This window comes from Bidens hawaiensis, unplaced genomic scaffold, assembly GCF_021521415.1.
Source record: "Bidens hawaiensis isolate Kalapana, Puna unplaced genomic scaffold, B.hawaiensis_p1.1 tig00000097_1, whole genome shotgun sequence".
Taxonomy (NCBI): domain Eukaryota; kingdom Viridiplantae; phylum Streptophyta; class Magnoliopsida; order Asterales; family Asteraceae; genus Bidens; species Bidens hawaiensis.
In genome coordinates this window covers 697,225-711,778 of record NW_027491017.1, presented here as the reverse complement: position 1 = coordinate 711,778, position 14,554 = coordinate 697,225, and the positions used below count along the sequence as shown (strand labels likewise).

The 14,554-nt window shown below is 31.8% G+C and overlaps 1 protein-coding gene across 1 annotated transcript; it reads right to left on the bottom strand.

Moving 5' to 3' along the window:
• Window positions 1-1,956: 1,956 nt before the first annotated feature.
• On the bottom strand, window positions 1,957-2,514 carry LOC143558328 (uncharacterized). The gene has a single exon (XM_077047200.1). The coding sequence runs from the start codon at window positions 2,512-2,514 to the stop codon at window positions 1,957-1,959; it is 558 nt and encodes a 185-aa protein (XP_076903315.1).
• Window positions 2,515-14,554: the final 12,040 nt, after the last annotated feature.

The window sequence follows — 14,554 nt, the reverse complement described above, 5'->3', positions numbered from 1 at the left end:
CATAAACGGTACCACCGACGTTCTATTTATGCTAAAACGATCGCAATTGATTCGTATTGCTCTATTTGTTAGGCCGACCTAAAACCGATCTTGTTATACACGTTTATGGCCTTATAAATTCAATTAAACCTGCAACTAATATCCTTACACCCTCGCCATCATAACCTAGCAACTTAATTATATTACCTTTTTTGTTTAATCGTGTTGTTGATTCCTCATCTGGTCGGCTGCTTATCGTCATAATTGAACATCGTTTTGCTTGTGTTAAAGGTAATTAATCATGCTAGTTAACTCGTTTTTGTGTCTGGATCATTAACCCTAATGTTAATTGATCGTTTATGGTTGGGATTAAACGATTGAACGATCTAGGGTTCATAAGTTTATTGGGTAATTGTCTACGCTGTTTATTAATATTTGTTTGCGTGTTTGTATCAAGTTACAAGCCAGTTCAGTTGGTCATGCGAGTGTGTGTTAATGGTTTCTGGGCTGGAGGGCACGTGTTCGAGTCCCTCCAGACCCGTTTTGATCTTTTATATTTTTATTTAAAATCAAGTTAATTATGTTTTGAACCATTTAATTTATATTATTAATAATATAGATATTAAGATATTTAATCAATTTAATTACAATATAAATATTATTAACATATTAATTAATCAGTATTTTTTTAAAATAACCGACAAATTAACTCGTTGTCTTTTCCGAATCTTGATTTGAACAATATATATATATATAGTAGTAGTAAAATATATCAATAAAGGATTTTAATAAAGGATTTTTAATAAGGTTTTAACAAAAAAGGGTTTTCTTATAAATATATCTTATTATTTTTACATGATAATTATGTGGTCAATACATTGATATAAACAAATAATTATATTAGTTATTTCAAAACAAATCCTTATATTGTTTTAGTGCAATCTAAAATAAGATGTTTATAATTAAAATGGATTTATTATGTTAATTATATTTTATTAATATTTATAAAAATAGTCTTTAAAGTAAGTTATTTTAAAAACTCTCAATCTTGAATTATTATTATTCATTTATTGATCTGTAGTATTTCCTTCGATTATTACTACTTAGGGTGTTTCCATTGATTCATCTCGTTGAGCTCGTCAGTTGTTGCTATAGTTTATTACCTCATTTATTTTCTCTCGCATATTGCTAAAGTGAGTATTTCACTCCCCTCTTTTACTTATTTTTAACCGTTTTGGGGACATATGCGTTCGTAGATATTTTTATATTATATAGTACTTAACCGCAACAGTTTATCCTTGTGTGTTTATCAGTTTGCGTAACTTGCTATTTTCTTAATTGCTTTGTTTGAATGCTACTTGCTTATTTCGGCAACCGATTTCCATTTTTATGGCACGGTTTATTCCTTGCTTGGTAACCAATGTCCATTTATATGGATTGGTTGAACCCTTTCTTTATGGTTTGCGTTCATTATAGTTGTTTGATTGTTATGGGTTATGGCTTATATGTATATCTCACAGGAAACAGTTTGTACTTTTACTTATTATTATATAGTGTCTCAAATCTGGTGATTTACTCACTCAACTTTGTGTTGACAAAACCTATTTGTATTTTTAACGCATATGCAGGTTATCGTGTGACGTGATTATCAATGTTGTTTAAAGCAACTTAGGAAGCATGTTAGAGAAGAAGACATAAGAATTAATTTATATGTTTGATGTACTTTATTATTTAATTAAATTTAATAGATATTGTCACATTTAATATTGCATAATAGTACCTTGAGGGCTGTGAAAATCAGTTCACGCCCCGCATTTCAGTCGTAGGTTAGGGTGTGACATATATCTCTATCTACTTCTTCAAATGTTTCTTTGGGGTTGCTTTTTTCTTCATCCATAGCTTGATTTTCTGAATTGACATCATGTGCATTCTCCACAATCAATTGTGTGTCACATGCTTCTTTCTCAATTGTTTTCCTTAAATAACAGCATTATCTCTATCTACTAATGATTCACACATATCCAGGAAGTATGCAAAGTCTTTTGTGTACTGTGGGTGTGTCATTGACTTCCTTATGTCAAAAGGTACTCCCTCATCCTCTACCTTGAGAGTGAGTTTGCAGGTGCAAACATCTATGAGTGCTCTAGCGGTAGCTAAGAATGGTCTTCCTAAGTTAAGGGGTACAAAATTGTGTTCATCCATGTCTAGAATAACGAAGTCATCTGGAAAGACAAACTTGTCGATTTTGACTAACATGTTCTCAACTATACCCCTTGGGTATATTAGTGATCTATTTGCTAGCTTGATGATCATACGAGTTGGAGTGGGTTCTCTCGCTCCTAACTTGGAGAAAATCGTATAAGGCATGAGGTTTATTTTGGCTCCTAGGTTGGCTACAACATTGCTAACAAACAAGTTCTCTATGAAAAATGGAATAGTGAAACTTCCTTGGTCAGTCATCTTCTTTGGAATCTTGTTCGGGAGAATGGCAGGGCATTCTTCATTGGGTATCACGTGGGATAACTCTTCTAGCATCCTTTTGTTGGATAGAACTTCTTTTAAGAACTTTGCATATTTTGGTAGTTGGGAAATGGCTTCTATGAATGTAAGGTTAACAATTTCTTAATGAATTCTAGATATTTGCCATATTTTGCATCCATCTTTTCCTGTTACATGGGAGTTGTATGAGGAATTGCTGGAACATATGGTTTTACAGGTTCTTTGACATGTTTAGGATTAGTTGTTGGAATAGGTTGAGTGTTGGATGTGTCAAGAACCTCAAATTTACCTTCAAATTGGATAGCTGCGACTTATGAGTTATTTATGGCAGTTCTGCAACTTCTTAGGGTTTTGGCATTGGCTTGAGCATTGGGATTGATAATGGTGTTACTAAGGAGTCCTCTGGGTGGTCGCTCAGACAGTAGCAGGGCTAAATGACCTAATTGGTTTTCTATGTTTTGCAAAGAAGCTTTATGGTGCCTTAACTCTACATAATTCTTTAGGAATCGGTCTTCAGCCAATTTATTTGAAGCGTCAGTACTTACTATGAGTTGTTTTAGTAGAGTCTCCACTGTATATCCAGTACTTGGTTGTTGGCTGGTATTTGTACCTTGGTTCTAGTATGGAGGTTTAGGTTGAGAGGGTTAGTTTTGATTGGAGGGTCTTGTATCAAAGCCAGGTGGGATTGATTGTTGGCTTCGTCCCTACAGCTAAAGTTCGGATGGTTTCTCCAACCAGGGTTGTAATTGTTGACATACATGTTATCCTGCCCGCTTAAAAAATCACATTCTTCGATGGTCATAATTTGGCAGTATTTAACCTTGTGATCTCCCCCACACCTATCACACTTCACCTTTGCTTTTGACCAGCTCAGACTGAAGTAGTTCAAATTTCTTCGAAAGGGACTCGAATTGTGCAGAGATAAAGGTGCTATTATAGACATGGTGTATGCCTTTGTGTGATGGGGTTGATCGCGGTGGATTACAGTCAATCTTTTATTGGCAGTATTCTCTAAGATCTCGAATGCCTCATCCGGTGATTTGGTTCCAAGATCTCAACCAGCGACCTAATTGATTGCTTAAACCGGTGTTTTTAAGAAGTTAATTGAAATCTAAAGGTGTCTTCTTGAGAAGTGTCAGGGGTCATGTTCGGTTTTCTTTTAAGTGACTATTTTATGATCCCAGTTTCATAAGAAAGCATTTTTCCAGATTTTAAGTCGAGTCGTCTTTAGTTTTATTAATTAGTTTTAATTTTAGTTTTTAGTAAAACACTCCTTTTAAATAACAAAAAATAGTCGTGTCTGTAGTTAAGTCTAATTTAGCTAGTTAACGTAATTTGAAGAGTCTGTGGGTTCGATATCAGTGCTTACTAAAACGTACTAGAGTCGCTGGCAGATAGTGTTAGTTAAGTTTAAGAGTCTAGAATTATTACTTAGTGTCTAGATTAGCGTTTATTTAGTTAATAAATTTATAACTACTTTTTGCACATCAATGGTTTATAGAGAAAGCTTCGGGTGCTGCTAATGCCAAAAAGGGGGAGAATGTCCTTGTTGCTTTAAGAAAGGCAACAAAGAAGAAACCTATCGATTTAGTAAACAAAATTGCTGAAGAAGCTGCAAAATTGAAAGAGATGCTGAAAAATGAGAAAGAAGCAAAAGACAAGGAACTAGTTAGACAATTAAGAGAAAAACCAGATGAAACCGGCCACTCAAGCACAAAAAGATTAAAATCAATTAATAAAAGGGGGAGGAAAATCCAAGAAAAGACCACTAGTTTCCCAAACTGCTGATGATCAAACAGTTGTTACTCCAACAGCTGATACCAGACCTGTAGACCAAACTATTGGTTCTCCACAAGAACCAACAATAGTTTCAGAGAATGTTGATGCACCTAAGGTAACCAAGAACCAACTACCAAATCAAAGGTAGTTGAAACCCTAAAGTCAAAGCCTAGTAAAAAAATGGGATCTGTCAGTAGTTTGAAGAGGATGAAACTTATATTACCTAAATAGGAAGATTTACCTCCTGTTGCTCCTGCAAAGAGATTCAAGCCAAAGAATGTTGATGATTTGATCTCTCATCAAGAGCAAGAAGCTGCAAGAGCTTTGGCTGAAAATACACAAATTATTTCTGATGAAAAAGCTGCAAGAGTATACCAACGAGAGCTTCTGAAGGCAAGAGATTTTGAGCAGCAGGCTTATGAAAGAAGCCTTGTTGTCTCTAAAAGACCAATAGCTGATATAAAAAACTATTGATGGAAGCTAAGAAAGCTGCTCTCAGATGGCTAAAAGATCATGCCAAGTACAAACTCACTCTCTACAACTTAAAAGGGTGGACCTATGAAGAGCTGCAAGCTAAATGTGGAAGGATTGAAAACCTTCTCAAACAAGACCCTAGTCAGGATCATCCTGAACCTTATTGGGATGTAGTAAAAACTAGAATACCAGAAGAAAAACAAAGGGAGATCCTATAGATGAAAACTGAATTAGCTAAGGATAATTTTCACTCAATAAAGGGTTGCTTACAGAGATCTTGTACAAGAGAGAAAGAAGAATTCAAGTAAGTTTCTTGAACCAAAAGGTTTGTTAACAATCAAACTCACGAAGAGTCAAAGACATGCGCAGACAGGTACTCTGATTCCAATCTCTGCACAAGAAAGCATTAATGCAAGCCAGAAGAAGATAGTTGAAGAAAGAAGAACTACAAGCCATTGAAGGTCTATACATAGATGCAAAGATGGGATTTGCACATGATATCAATCTGAATCCTTTGTCTTTATCAACATTGTCCACTAATTCTACTGCTGCTCAAATCCAATCAATTCCTAATGTTATAAAATAGAGTAAAATCGAAAATAGACCCTTTGTGACTTTGGAATTTGATTACGGTAAAATACAAAGGGCGGATCTGCAGGATGTACCTATGCTAGAAGAAGAGCTGTTGAAATGTTTGCTAGATCTTCCTTTGGAAATGAAAGATAATGATTGTTTGGGCACTGAGTTTCTCAAGTTTATCAAAGACTAAGCCCAAAGAAGAATATCAAAATAAAACAATGGAGCAAAAATAATAAATGATTTTGGCATCATCAATTCATGGGGAGATTGTTGAAGCTGACAAAGAACTGATGGCCAATAACCAAACAACTGATGGCCAAAAACATCAATTGTTCTCCATTTTGGTGTTTTCATATCTATTTCTCTAAACTGTTTATAATACATACTGCTAACATAAAAAAACTAAAGACTCTACAGCTGCTTTATAAACTATTGAATATTCAAACTGCTAAAGACAAACAACTAATGACGTAAACATCACTTGTTAAAACAAAGATCAGTAGTTAACATAGGATTCTCTATATGCAGTTATTTGTATTTAGTGTATCAGTAGTTTGTAATTGTTTTTGTTAGCTATCACTGTTGCCTTCAGCCCATTTGTAGTTTTGCATTTATGTAAAATAAAGAAGAGAGTCTCTTCTTCATTAATACTTTTCACGTCACAATACTCATTTGAATTGTGTATTTTCGTACTAGATAATTCAGTGTGAATGACGAGATAAGGTTGAGAGGAACAAAAAATTGTAATCATTCGATTATAGTTAATTCATAGTTGTTCTTTCATATTAAACCTATTATTTAGCTCAAATAAATTTGTTTATTAACTTGTTAATTTCATAGACTAATTGATGTTGTAATTCATATACGGTTTCAATTAAAGTGCACTAATCCGTTCAAAGATTAAATCAATTGTTTACTCTTTCATTGATTGTGTTTGTGTTTAAGTAGCTTAGATTGTTAGACCTACGTTCCTAACAATATATCAATACCGAAACATTATATTTTTAATGTTATTTTACTCTATATGTATAAATAAATAAAATAAGGTAATTCTTCTTTACACAATTGTCATGCCATGAAATAAAAATGTTATTGCATTATCTTTGTTGATAAGGTTAACAAATAATATATATATATATATATATATATATATATATAGAAAAATATTAAATGTTGGTGTCACCACTTCTTTATAGAAACCAACTATTTAGTATTTATGATTTTAGTTTCATCAATGAAACAAGTTAGTTAGTGATAGTGTGTTGGCTAAGATGTTTTTTTGCTAACTTTCTATGGGGTAAGGTTGTTAAGGTTCAATTCTTAATGGTTGTATGTATGCATTTTTTTTTTAACTATTTATTGTTTTTAATTTTGGTGGGCTGTTACTTTATATTATTTTTGAAAGGCCTTTTTATTTAAATTATTTTTTAAAAGTTTTTAATTTTAGGAAACTGAGTTTTAGATTTGTTTTTGGCATCGTGACGAATTTAAGCGGCCCCAACTAAAAAAGCAAGCCTCATAGGTGTAACACCCGTGATATTGTTTTTTAGTTTTGGTAATGTAACAAACCTAGCCAATAACGGAGTTATTTTTTATGTTTACTTCTGGTATCATAACGAACCTAATCTTTACCGACCTAATGTATGTTGACTCGCCGCAACGCCCATGTTTTTTTTTTAAATATGTAAATTTTTCAACATTATTTTTTGGGTTTAGTGGAGTGTTGTGGGGAACCTATAGGTATCGACCTAATTTTCGTCTGTTTGCCAACCGAATAAAAGTCATTTTACTTATATTATTTTTTGTATCATAAGCTATACATTTACTAATTTATTTTTTTTTATCAAATACCGATCATATATGGACCGCTTTCATCATATGTTGTACGCGTGCTGACACTATTTTGGGCGTTCACATATATTTTTTGATTTAGTTTAGATGTCGTGACGAACTTAACCGATACCGAAAGAATTTACGTCAAGCCGCCGCCGCAATGCGACGGGTTTTAAACCTAGTTAAGTTAAAAAAACAAACTAATGCTTCTGCACACAATCATCATGTCATGAAAAAAAATATTTTCACTTTCTTTGCACACCAATTTTGATAGTTGCGATATTGAATCCAGGTTTTACCACCATAGTTTACAAAACCAATTTCTCCGTTTTCTCACATGCTCCTTTGTTCAAATATCCGTGCAGGTATTGCATCTCACCAACGCTAGAGGATGAAAGTGGCCAAGCAATCGCTCTTTTTTACAAACTGAAGGCCCCTTTAGTAGGGGAATATTTGTTAGTGCATTAAATGTATATTGCTTAGGTTTTGTAGGACCTGCGTTGTAGGATAGTAGTGTTTGGAATAAATTTTAAAGTTTAGAACATATAAGTTACTTATACGGCGCATAAATCAGGTGCTGTATAAACATACACGCCATATATGTGCTTTGTCATGTCAATAAGTAGTTTACTAGGCTTATATATTCATTTGACTTTTGTCCGACTTGTATATGTGTTTATGCTTGTCATATCTTTATGTACTTCACTACTATCAAGTAATAAAAATAAAAATGATATTAAAGGAATACTTGTGCGTTTCACCCTGTTATGGCTTCTGCCCATAACATTGAAGAGTAGATATCATCGTGGATGTTCATACACGTCGATTCTAACGTTCATTAACGTTCTTTCAATCTTGTGAGAATCTAATAAAAAAACATGGCTACCCCGACTTAGAAGACTGCCACCTTCATTTCACAAAGCAATAGAAGTCTGAAAGAAATTCGGTCTTCAGTAAGACAATAGACGCACATATCAGACCCACCAGCTGTAACACCCCAACAATAAGCGGAATACGCTCGAGTGCAACGTACAGATAACTCATAAGCTTGTAACACTATTAACAGTGACAATATAGTTATTTTATTTTATAAATCACAAGTACACAAATAGTTTGATTGTAAGACAAATACCATTACATTGTAATAAAAAAAATACACTTTATTTAAATATCCTAAGGTCAGCTAATGATTGTCCTTAACACATCATTGAATTCATCCTGCAACACGTTGAAAATTATATATTTTTGTCAACAACACGTGTTGGTGAGCTTTAATAGGTTTGGCGTGTATATATATATATGTATATGTGTGTGTGTGTGATGGTTCGGGAGAGAAGTCAAGTTATTGCGAGCAGTGCGAGAAGTCGTTTCAACCAATTCCAACAATTCTTTTAAATTTCTAATTAATTTAAAAAGAAGGGTACATAGTAGTTAAATATTTGGAGACTTATATTAATTAATTGAAAGCTATAAAACAGTTTTTTTAATTGATATTATTTATTCAAAATTCTTCATTTAAGATTTATCTGTCATTGTCATTTACATTTATGCACATCTTCATTTGGTAAACATTCATTTTGTAGTATTTCATATATCCGTAATTTGATCAAATTCCAAAGGTCTTCATTTACTGAACAATATTCGTATTTTGGTATCTCAAATATCCATTTTTATACAATAATCCAAAATATAAATTAATTTCTAAACCTTTTAGAAAATCCAAAACAAGTTAATTGGAGAGCTTTTAGCTAATATAAAACATAAATTTCTACACCGTTTATACAATAATCGAAAAAAATATACATTCCTACAAGATAAGACGAGTTCAGATTAACCCCAAATACATAAACTTCCAACATGAAGCAGTAGATCAAAAAATTTAAACAATCAGTTGGGCTTACACCAAAACCACAGTTTGAAAAAACAAGCAGGTTAAAACCACCAAATAAGTATGTCCTTTTATGTGGATATCCCTTGATAACAAGAATGTCATTCTAAACTAAGAACCTATTCTGAACTAAGAATCTCCATAATATTTGATCTTTTGGTGTTTATGTTCGATAGCATGATCATGGCCGTGTATTTGGTCCTTAAATTGAACATTAGGTGTTTATGCTTTGTTGAATCATCTCCTAAACTCATAAAACAGTTGTAGAACGTTCTACACAAATGAAAAATATGAACATTAACATATTACTTTTCCTACAAAAAACTAACAAATATTCTACATAAGTATTAATCACACTACCTAGATAAGAAATCTAAATAAACATAAGTAATAAATATAAAAATGGTATTTGAATATATCATACATAAGTAATAAATATACTGCACATCATAATTAGCATTCTCATTAACAATATCCCAACATAACTTGAAAACATTCTACACAGTTAAGATATCATTCTTATTGGTATTTGAATATATTTTATGTAAGTGAAAACAATCTGAACGATATTGAAATCATTTTTAGTGACATATAACCCTCTACAAAAAATTAAAGAACCCACATTGGCATTTGAATATATCATACGTAGGTATTAATCATGCTACAATTCATATTGTCATCCTTACATCAATACTACTCACCTGCATTTCACGAAGAATGTTTTAACCTTTTTTAAATAGTTCACAACAACATAAATTTTTTACCTTAACACTTCACATAGAACGAAAAAAAGAAAAGCAAATTAAATAAAGATTCACATCAATAATTGAAATTTACCTACACAAAGCCTACACATCATTTATACTTCCATACACAACCTACATCTGGTCTGTCTTATATATCTTATAACATAAAATCTTGTTTCACTACTACAAAAATAGGCATTTGCTATGGCGAAATCCTACACCACAAATTTAACATCCTATAATGCAAATCAAACATCCTACACTAAATGTCCTACACTGAAGATTATGACAATTGAATGCATTTATATTGTATAATAACAATATAATGTAGGAATAATAGAGAATATATCTTTCTTCAATTTCAGCTAACCCTTCATAATGAAGTTGTCTACAATAATATCAAAATAAAATAACAATTGAGGGAAAAAATTCACACAATAATACATAACCTAAATTTCATTATACTGTTTTCTTCATGGATTTTTGTTAAAATCTCTTAAACAAAATGTTAACCCAGATTTTATTTTTTTAAACAAAACTAAACATATATAATGTCGAAACATTTTTTATTCCTTCATCTAGTTAATTTTCGTTAATATATAGCAAATTCAACGGCCAATATAAACCCTAAAAACAAAGCAATTTTTTCACAACCGATTACGGTATGAATCAGATTCAGTTCTCAGTAACATATTGTAGGATTTCGGCCATCTAAATGTTGTTTTGTGATCTATTAGAGCCATAAAAATACAAAAAACGGTGAAGAACATCACACTTACCTTGTTAATCGTTGCCTCCTACACCTTCAAATATAATAGTTAGGGTTGAAGAAAGAAACACACCGTTTTACATAAAATAAAATTGATGGTCAAACTTCAAAAACTAGAGGAATATTTGATGACTCGATGTTTACTCTTTGAAGATTAAGAGCTAATGTGTGAATTTTGTCTGGAATCGAGGGAATCAAGCGCATGAAAGAGATTATGGTTGATAATTATTGGGTTTCTTTATTTAACATACTGGGAAAATTACCACACTGCCCTTTTCTATTAAAAGCCATCAAAAATAACTACAAATAATTACAAATATGTCATAACTAAATTAGGTCATTGATCAAACTTAATCAATAGTTGTAATTCACTTCTCCCACTAAGTTGACTTCTCTTCTGAACATAAGCCTACATATGTATGTGTTTATATATATATATATATATATATATAGATATGTATATGTGTGTGCGTGTGTGCGTGTGTGTATGTGTGTGTGTGTAAAACATTTGTTGATTCACATGTCATGAATGCAACCGAAAATAACTCCCCATACTAGGAGAATGATAATGATACTGCCATTCTCGATAACAGAGGTTGAAGGATAGGTAGCGGAGGTACGTTCTGTTGGACACTCTCGCTTTGATGTTTGATGTTTGATGTACCAACCATATAGCGATAAAATCATTGCACATTATACATGTATAGTCATCATAAACAATATAAAAGAATGCTATTAACATGCATGAAATAACCGTGAATCAGTTTGTAAACAACGATCGTAAAATAGCGGGAAGCATGGTAACGTGTCACTCCTCAAAAATGTTAAAGGTTTAAAAAGGGTTATGAAATACCCACCTAAAAAATGAGGATGATAATTTGAACGAGTCGAACAAACAAGGCGAATAATCACGATGAGTTATCCTAGACAAGTAAATATGTATGCTAGATTTTTAACAACGGGTCTAAATAAAAAAGGAAACTATGAAAAATTGAGACCTTGGGATTTTTTTATTTAGAATGAGTTAAGTAATATGAATTAAAGTACGTAACGTAGGACTAATAAGATTGAATCCTCTAAGAGATAATGGATTCAGAGTATACATATTATATATATTGACCGAGGAGAGCGGGGAATAATCCGAATAGGAATCGAAATCGTTGCGTACTAGCTTAAGTGGATAAGTAAGTGTCAAGTTAAGGAGAACTAATATTGACCGGGGAGTTTATGTAAATCATATGATATTTATTAGTTGAAGAATGATTTTTAAATAAATAATTATAACGCTTAAGTAACAAGATTAAAAATAATTTATGATTAAATGTTTAGTTTTTTAGTAACATTACAAATTAATTAATTAAAGGTTTTTACAAGAATTATTTTAAAAAAATTCTAAATATAAGTTTATGTTGAACAAAAATAAAAAATAATTAATTTACCCAATTATTTATTGAGAGATGTCAAGAAATATTTTAATAAAACAACTTTTTTTATAAATCAACTTACTTAAAAAGAAAGTTCATAAGTTTATGATGATAAACGGATCATAAGATTTAGTTAAATATTCATGTTTGTTCTTGCAAAGTAACTAGGTTTGATCTAATATTTGGAAAATCAAAGTGTTAATCTTGGATATTCATGATCATTAAGAATAACTTATGAACAAGTATGAACATTTAAGGTAAAATCAAAACAAAAGCTATAAAATGCATGAAATCGTAAAACCTACTTGCTAGGGCTATCAAGCTTAAGAAAAGAATATTAAGGTGTGAAAATGATGGCAGATTAGTCCTCTTTTTTTATAGTGAAATGGTATAGTTGTTATGCGTATAAAATTTATTATGGAATTTAATCATGTTTAATATAATTAAAAACAAAAATTAAAATGGATTAAGAGGTTTTCAAAATGTTTAATTCTTTTAATATGTTTTATTTACATAAAATGTTCATTATTTTCTTATTAGATAAATGCCATGTATGAAACGATGATGATGACGAAGATGATAATAATAATAATAATAATAATAATAATAATAATAATAATAATAATAATAATAATAATCCACTCAATTTCACTCAATTTAATCTCAAAAACCCACTTACATATTCATTCATCTCTTACAACCACCACCACTCCACCACTCACCGCCACCACAACCAGCACCCACCGCTACCATCTTGCCGGAAAAGTTACCGAAAAATTTCGCTCGTAATTTCACAGAAAAGTCAGCGGAACGTTTCGCCGGAAAAGTCTTTGGAATATTTTGGCTGGAAAAGTCACCGGGAATTTTTGCCAGAAAATTTCACCGGAATATAGACACTGGAAGGCACAATGGAAAACAATATGAAAAAACAAAATTATAAAAAAAAACACAATAAAAACACAATTGTATAACACAATTTGATAAAACATAATTTTGTTAAACACAATTATTTGTGAACACCATTTGTAAAAAACCACTATTTTTTTTATATAACAATATGATACTAATATAAAAGATAAAAAAACACTCTTTAATATGGTGATTTTTTTTAAATGTCTCATAAAGAGTAGTGGGCGTTTTAAAATATTGGAGGAATTGACATGTATCTTGCATGTGGTGAGAGAAAGCCAACAAATATGTTAACTCTATTATGCCCTTCCCCTTACGTAACACTTAATTTCACCCATAAACTAAACTCAACCATCCATGTGTAAAATCAATGGACTAGATTACTTCTTATTCCTCCTACAAAAACCATACTTCCTATTATAACCTAACCCGTACAATCATATCATATAAAGTATATAACAATTATCTTTTGGGTTATTAGATTTTAATAACCCCAACTATCACATGTTGACTGTGACTATTCCCAACTAACGAGTTAACCACCACTGCTCTATACTTCAAACTTGTATTTCTGTGTCACTTTCCAAACTAACCAAAGGCTAACATGGTTAGTTTTTGGGAAAAAAGTGTCATTCTACTCTTCTATGGCTAGTGGACATGCACCATATGTTCCTAGAAGTTCAAGTCAAGGAAATGAAATCAATCTTTGTTTTCTATGTTTACTCAATCTTATAAAGCACTTGTGGCCAAGAACTTGATTCACACAAGTGTTGTGCAAGAAAATTTTGAACAGACTAATGCAGATTATCTTGAAGATATGGATTTAAAATGGCAAGATGCCGTGTTAGCTTTGAGAAGTAAATGGCTGTATAACAAGACTGGAAGATCTATATTCTCTAGTTCAAATGACAAAATTGGATTCGATAAATCCAATTCAATTTGCTACAATTGTCAATAACCTGGTCACTCTACAAGAGAATGAAATCAACCAAGATAATTCCAGACCAACAACAACAACAACAACAACAATCTTCAAAGAAATCAATTCCAATATCCGAATCAAGGTCAAGGTCAACAGGTGAGGCAGCTCCATAACAACAACTTTCAATCACAACAAAACCAACATCAAATCATTCTTTAACAACAACCTATCCAAAGAAATAAACAGAACCCTCCTCAAGGCCCTGCAAACCAGAACAGAAACAATGCAACTCAACCAAGAAATCAAGGAAATGTTGCTCTAGCGCAACAACCACAAGATAATTTGTTTGACTGGAGCAATCATACTAAAGAGATTGAAAAGGATAATGTATCATTCGTGGCTAAGGTCAATGATAAAGCTGAATATTTAACATGTTAGGTATATTCCAATTACTCAACCTCAAATTTACTTGATTTGAAAGATTCAATAAGAAAGAAGGTTGGTCTGTTGCATGTTGAGTGTTTCAAGAAAGAGAGCATAACAATTGTCTATGAAATGAGTGAAATAACTTATGAAAACCAGATCAAAGATCTAGAGCAAGACTGTCTGGAGAGTTATGAAATTCAATCAAGATACACCACTTAAATAAAAGTTTGAAGAAGATGTATTTAGAAGAAAAGATCAAGAATACCCAACTTCAAGTTGAAGTTGATTTTCTGAAAAACCTTGTTTCAACTGGTAATATAAGTTGGA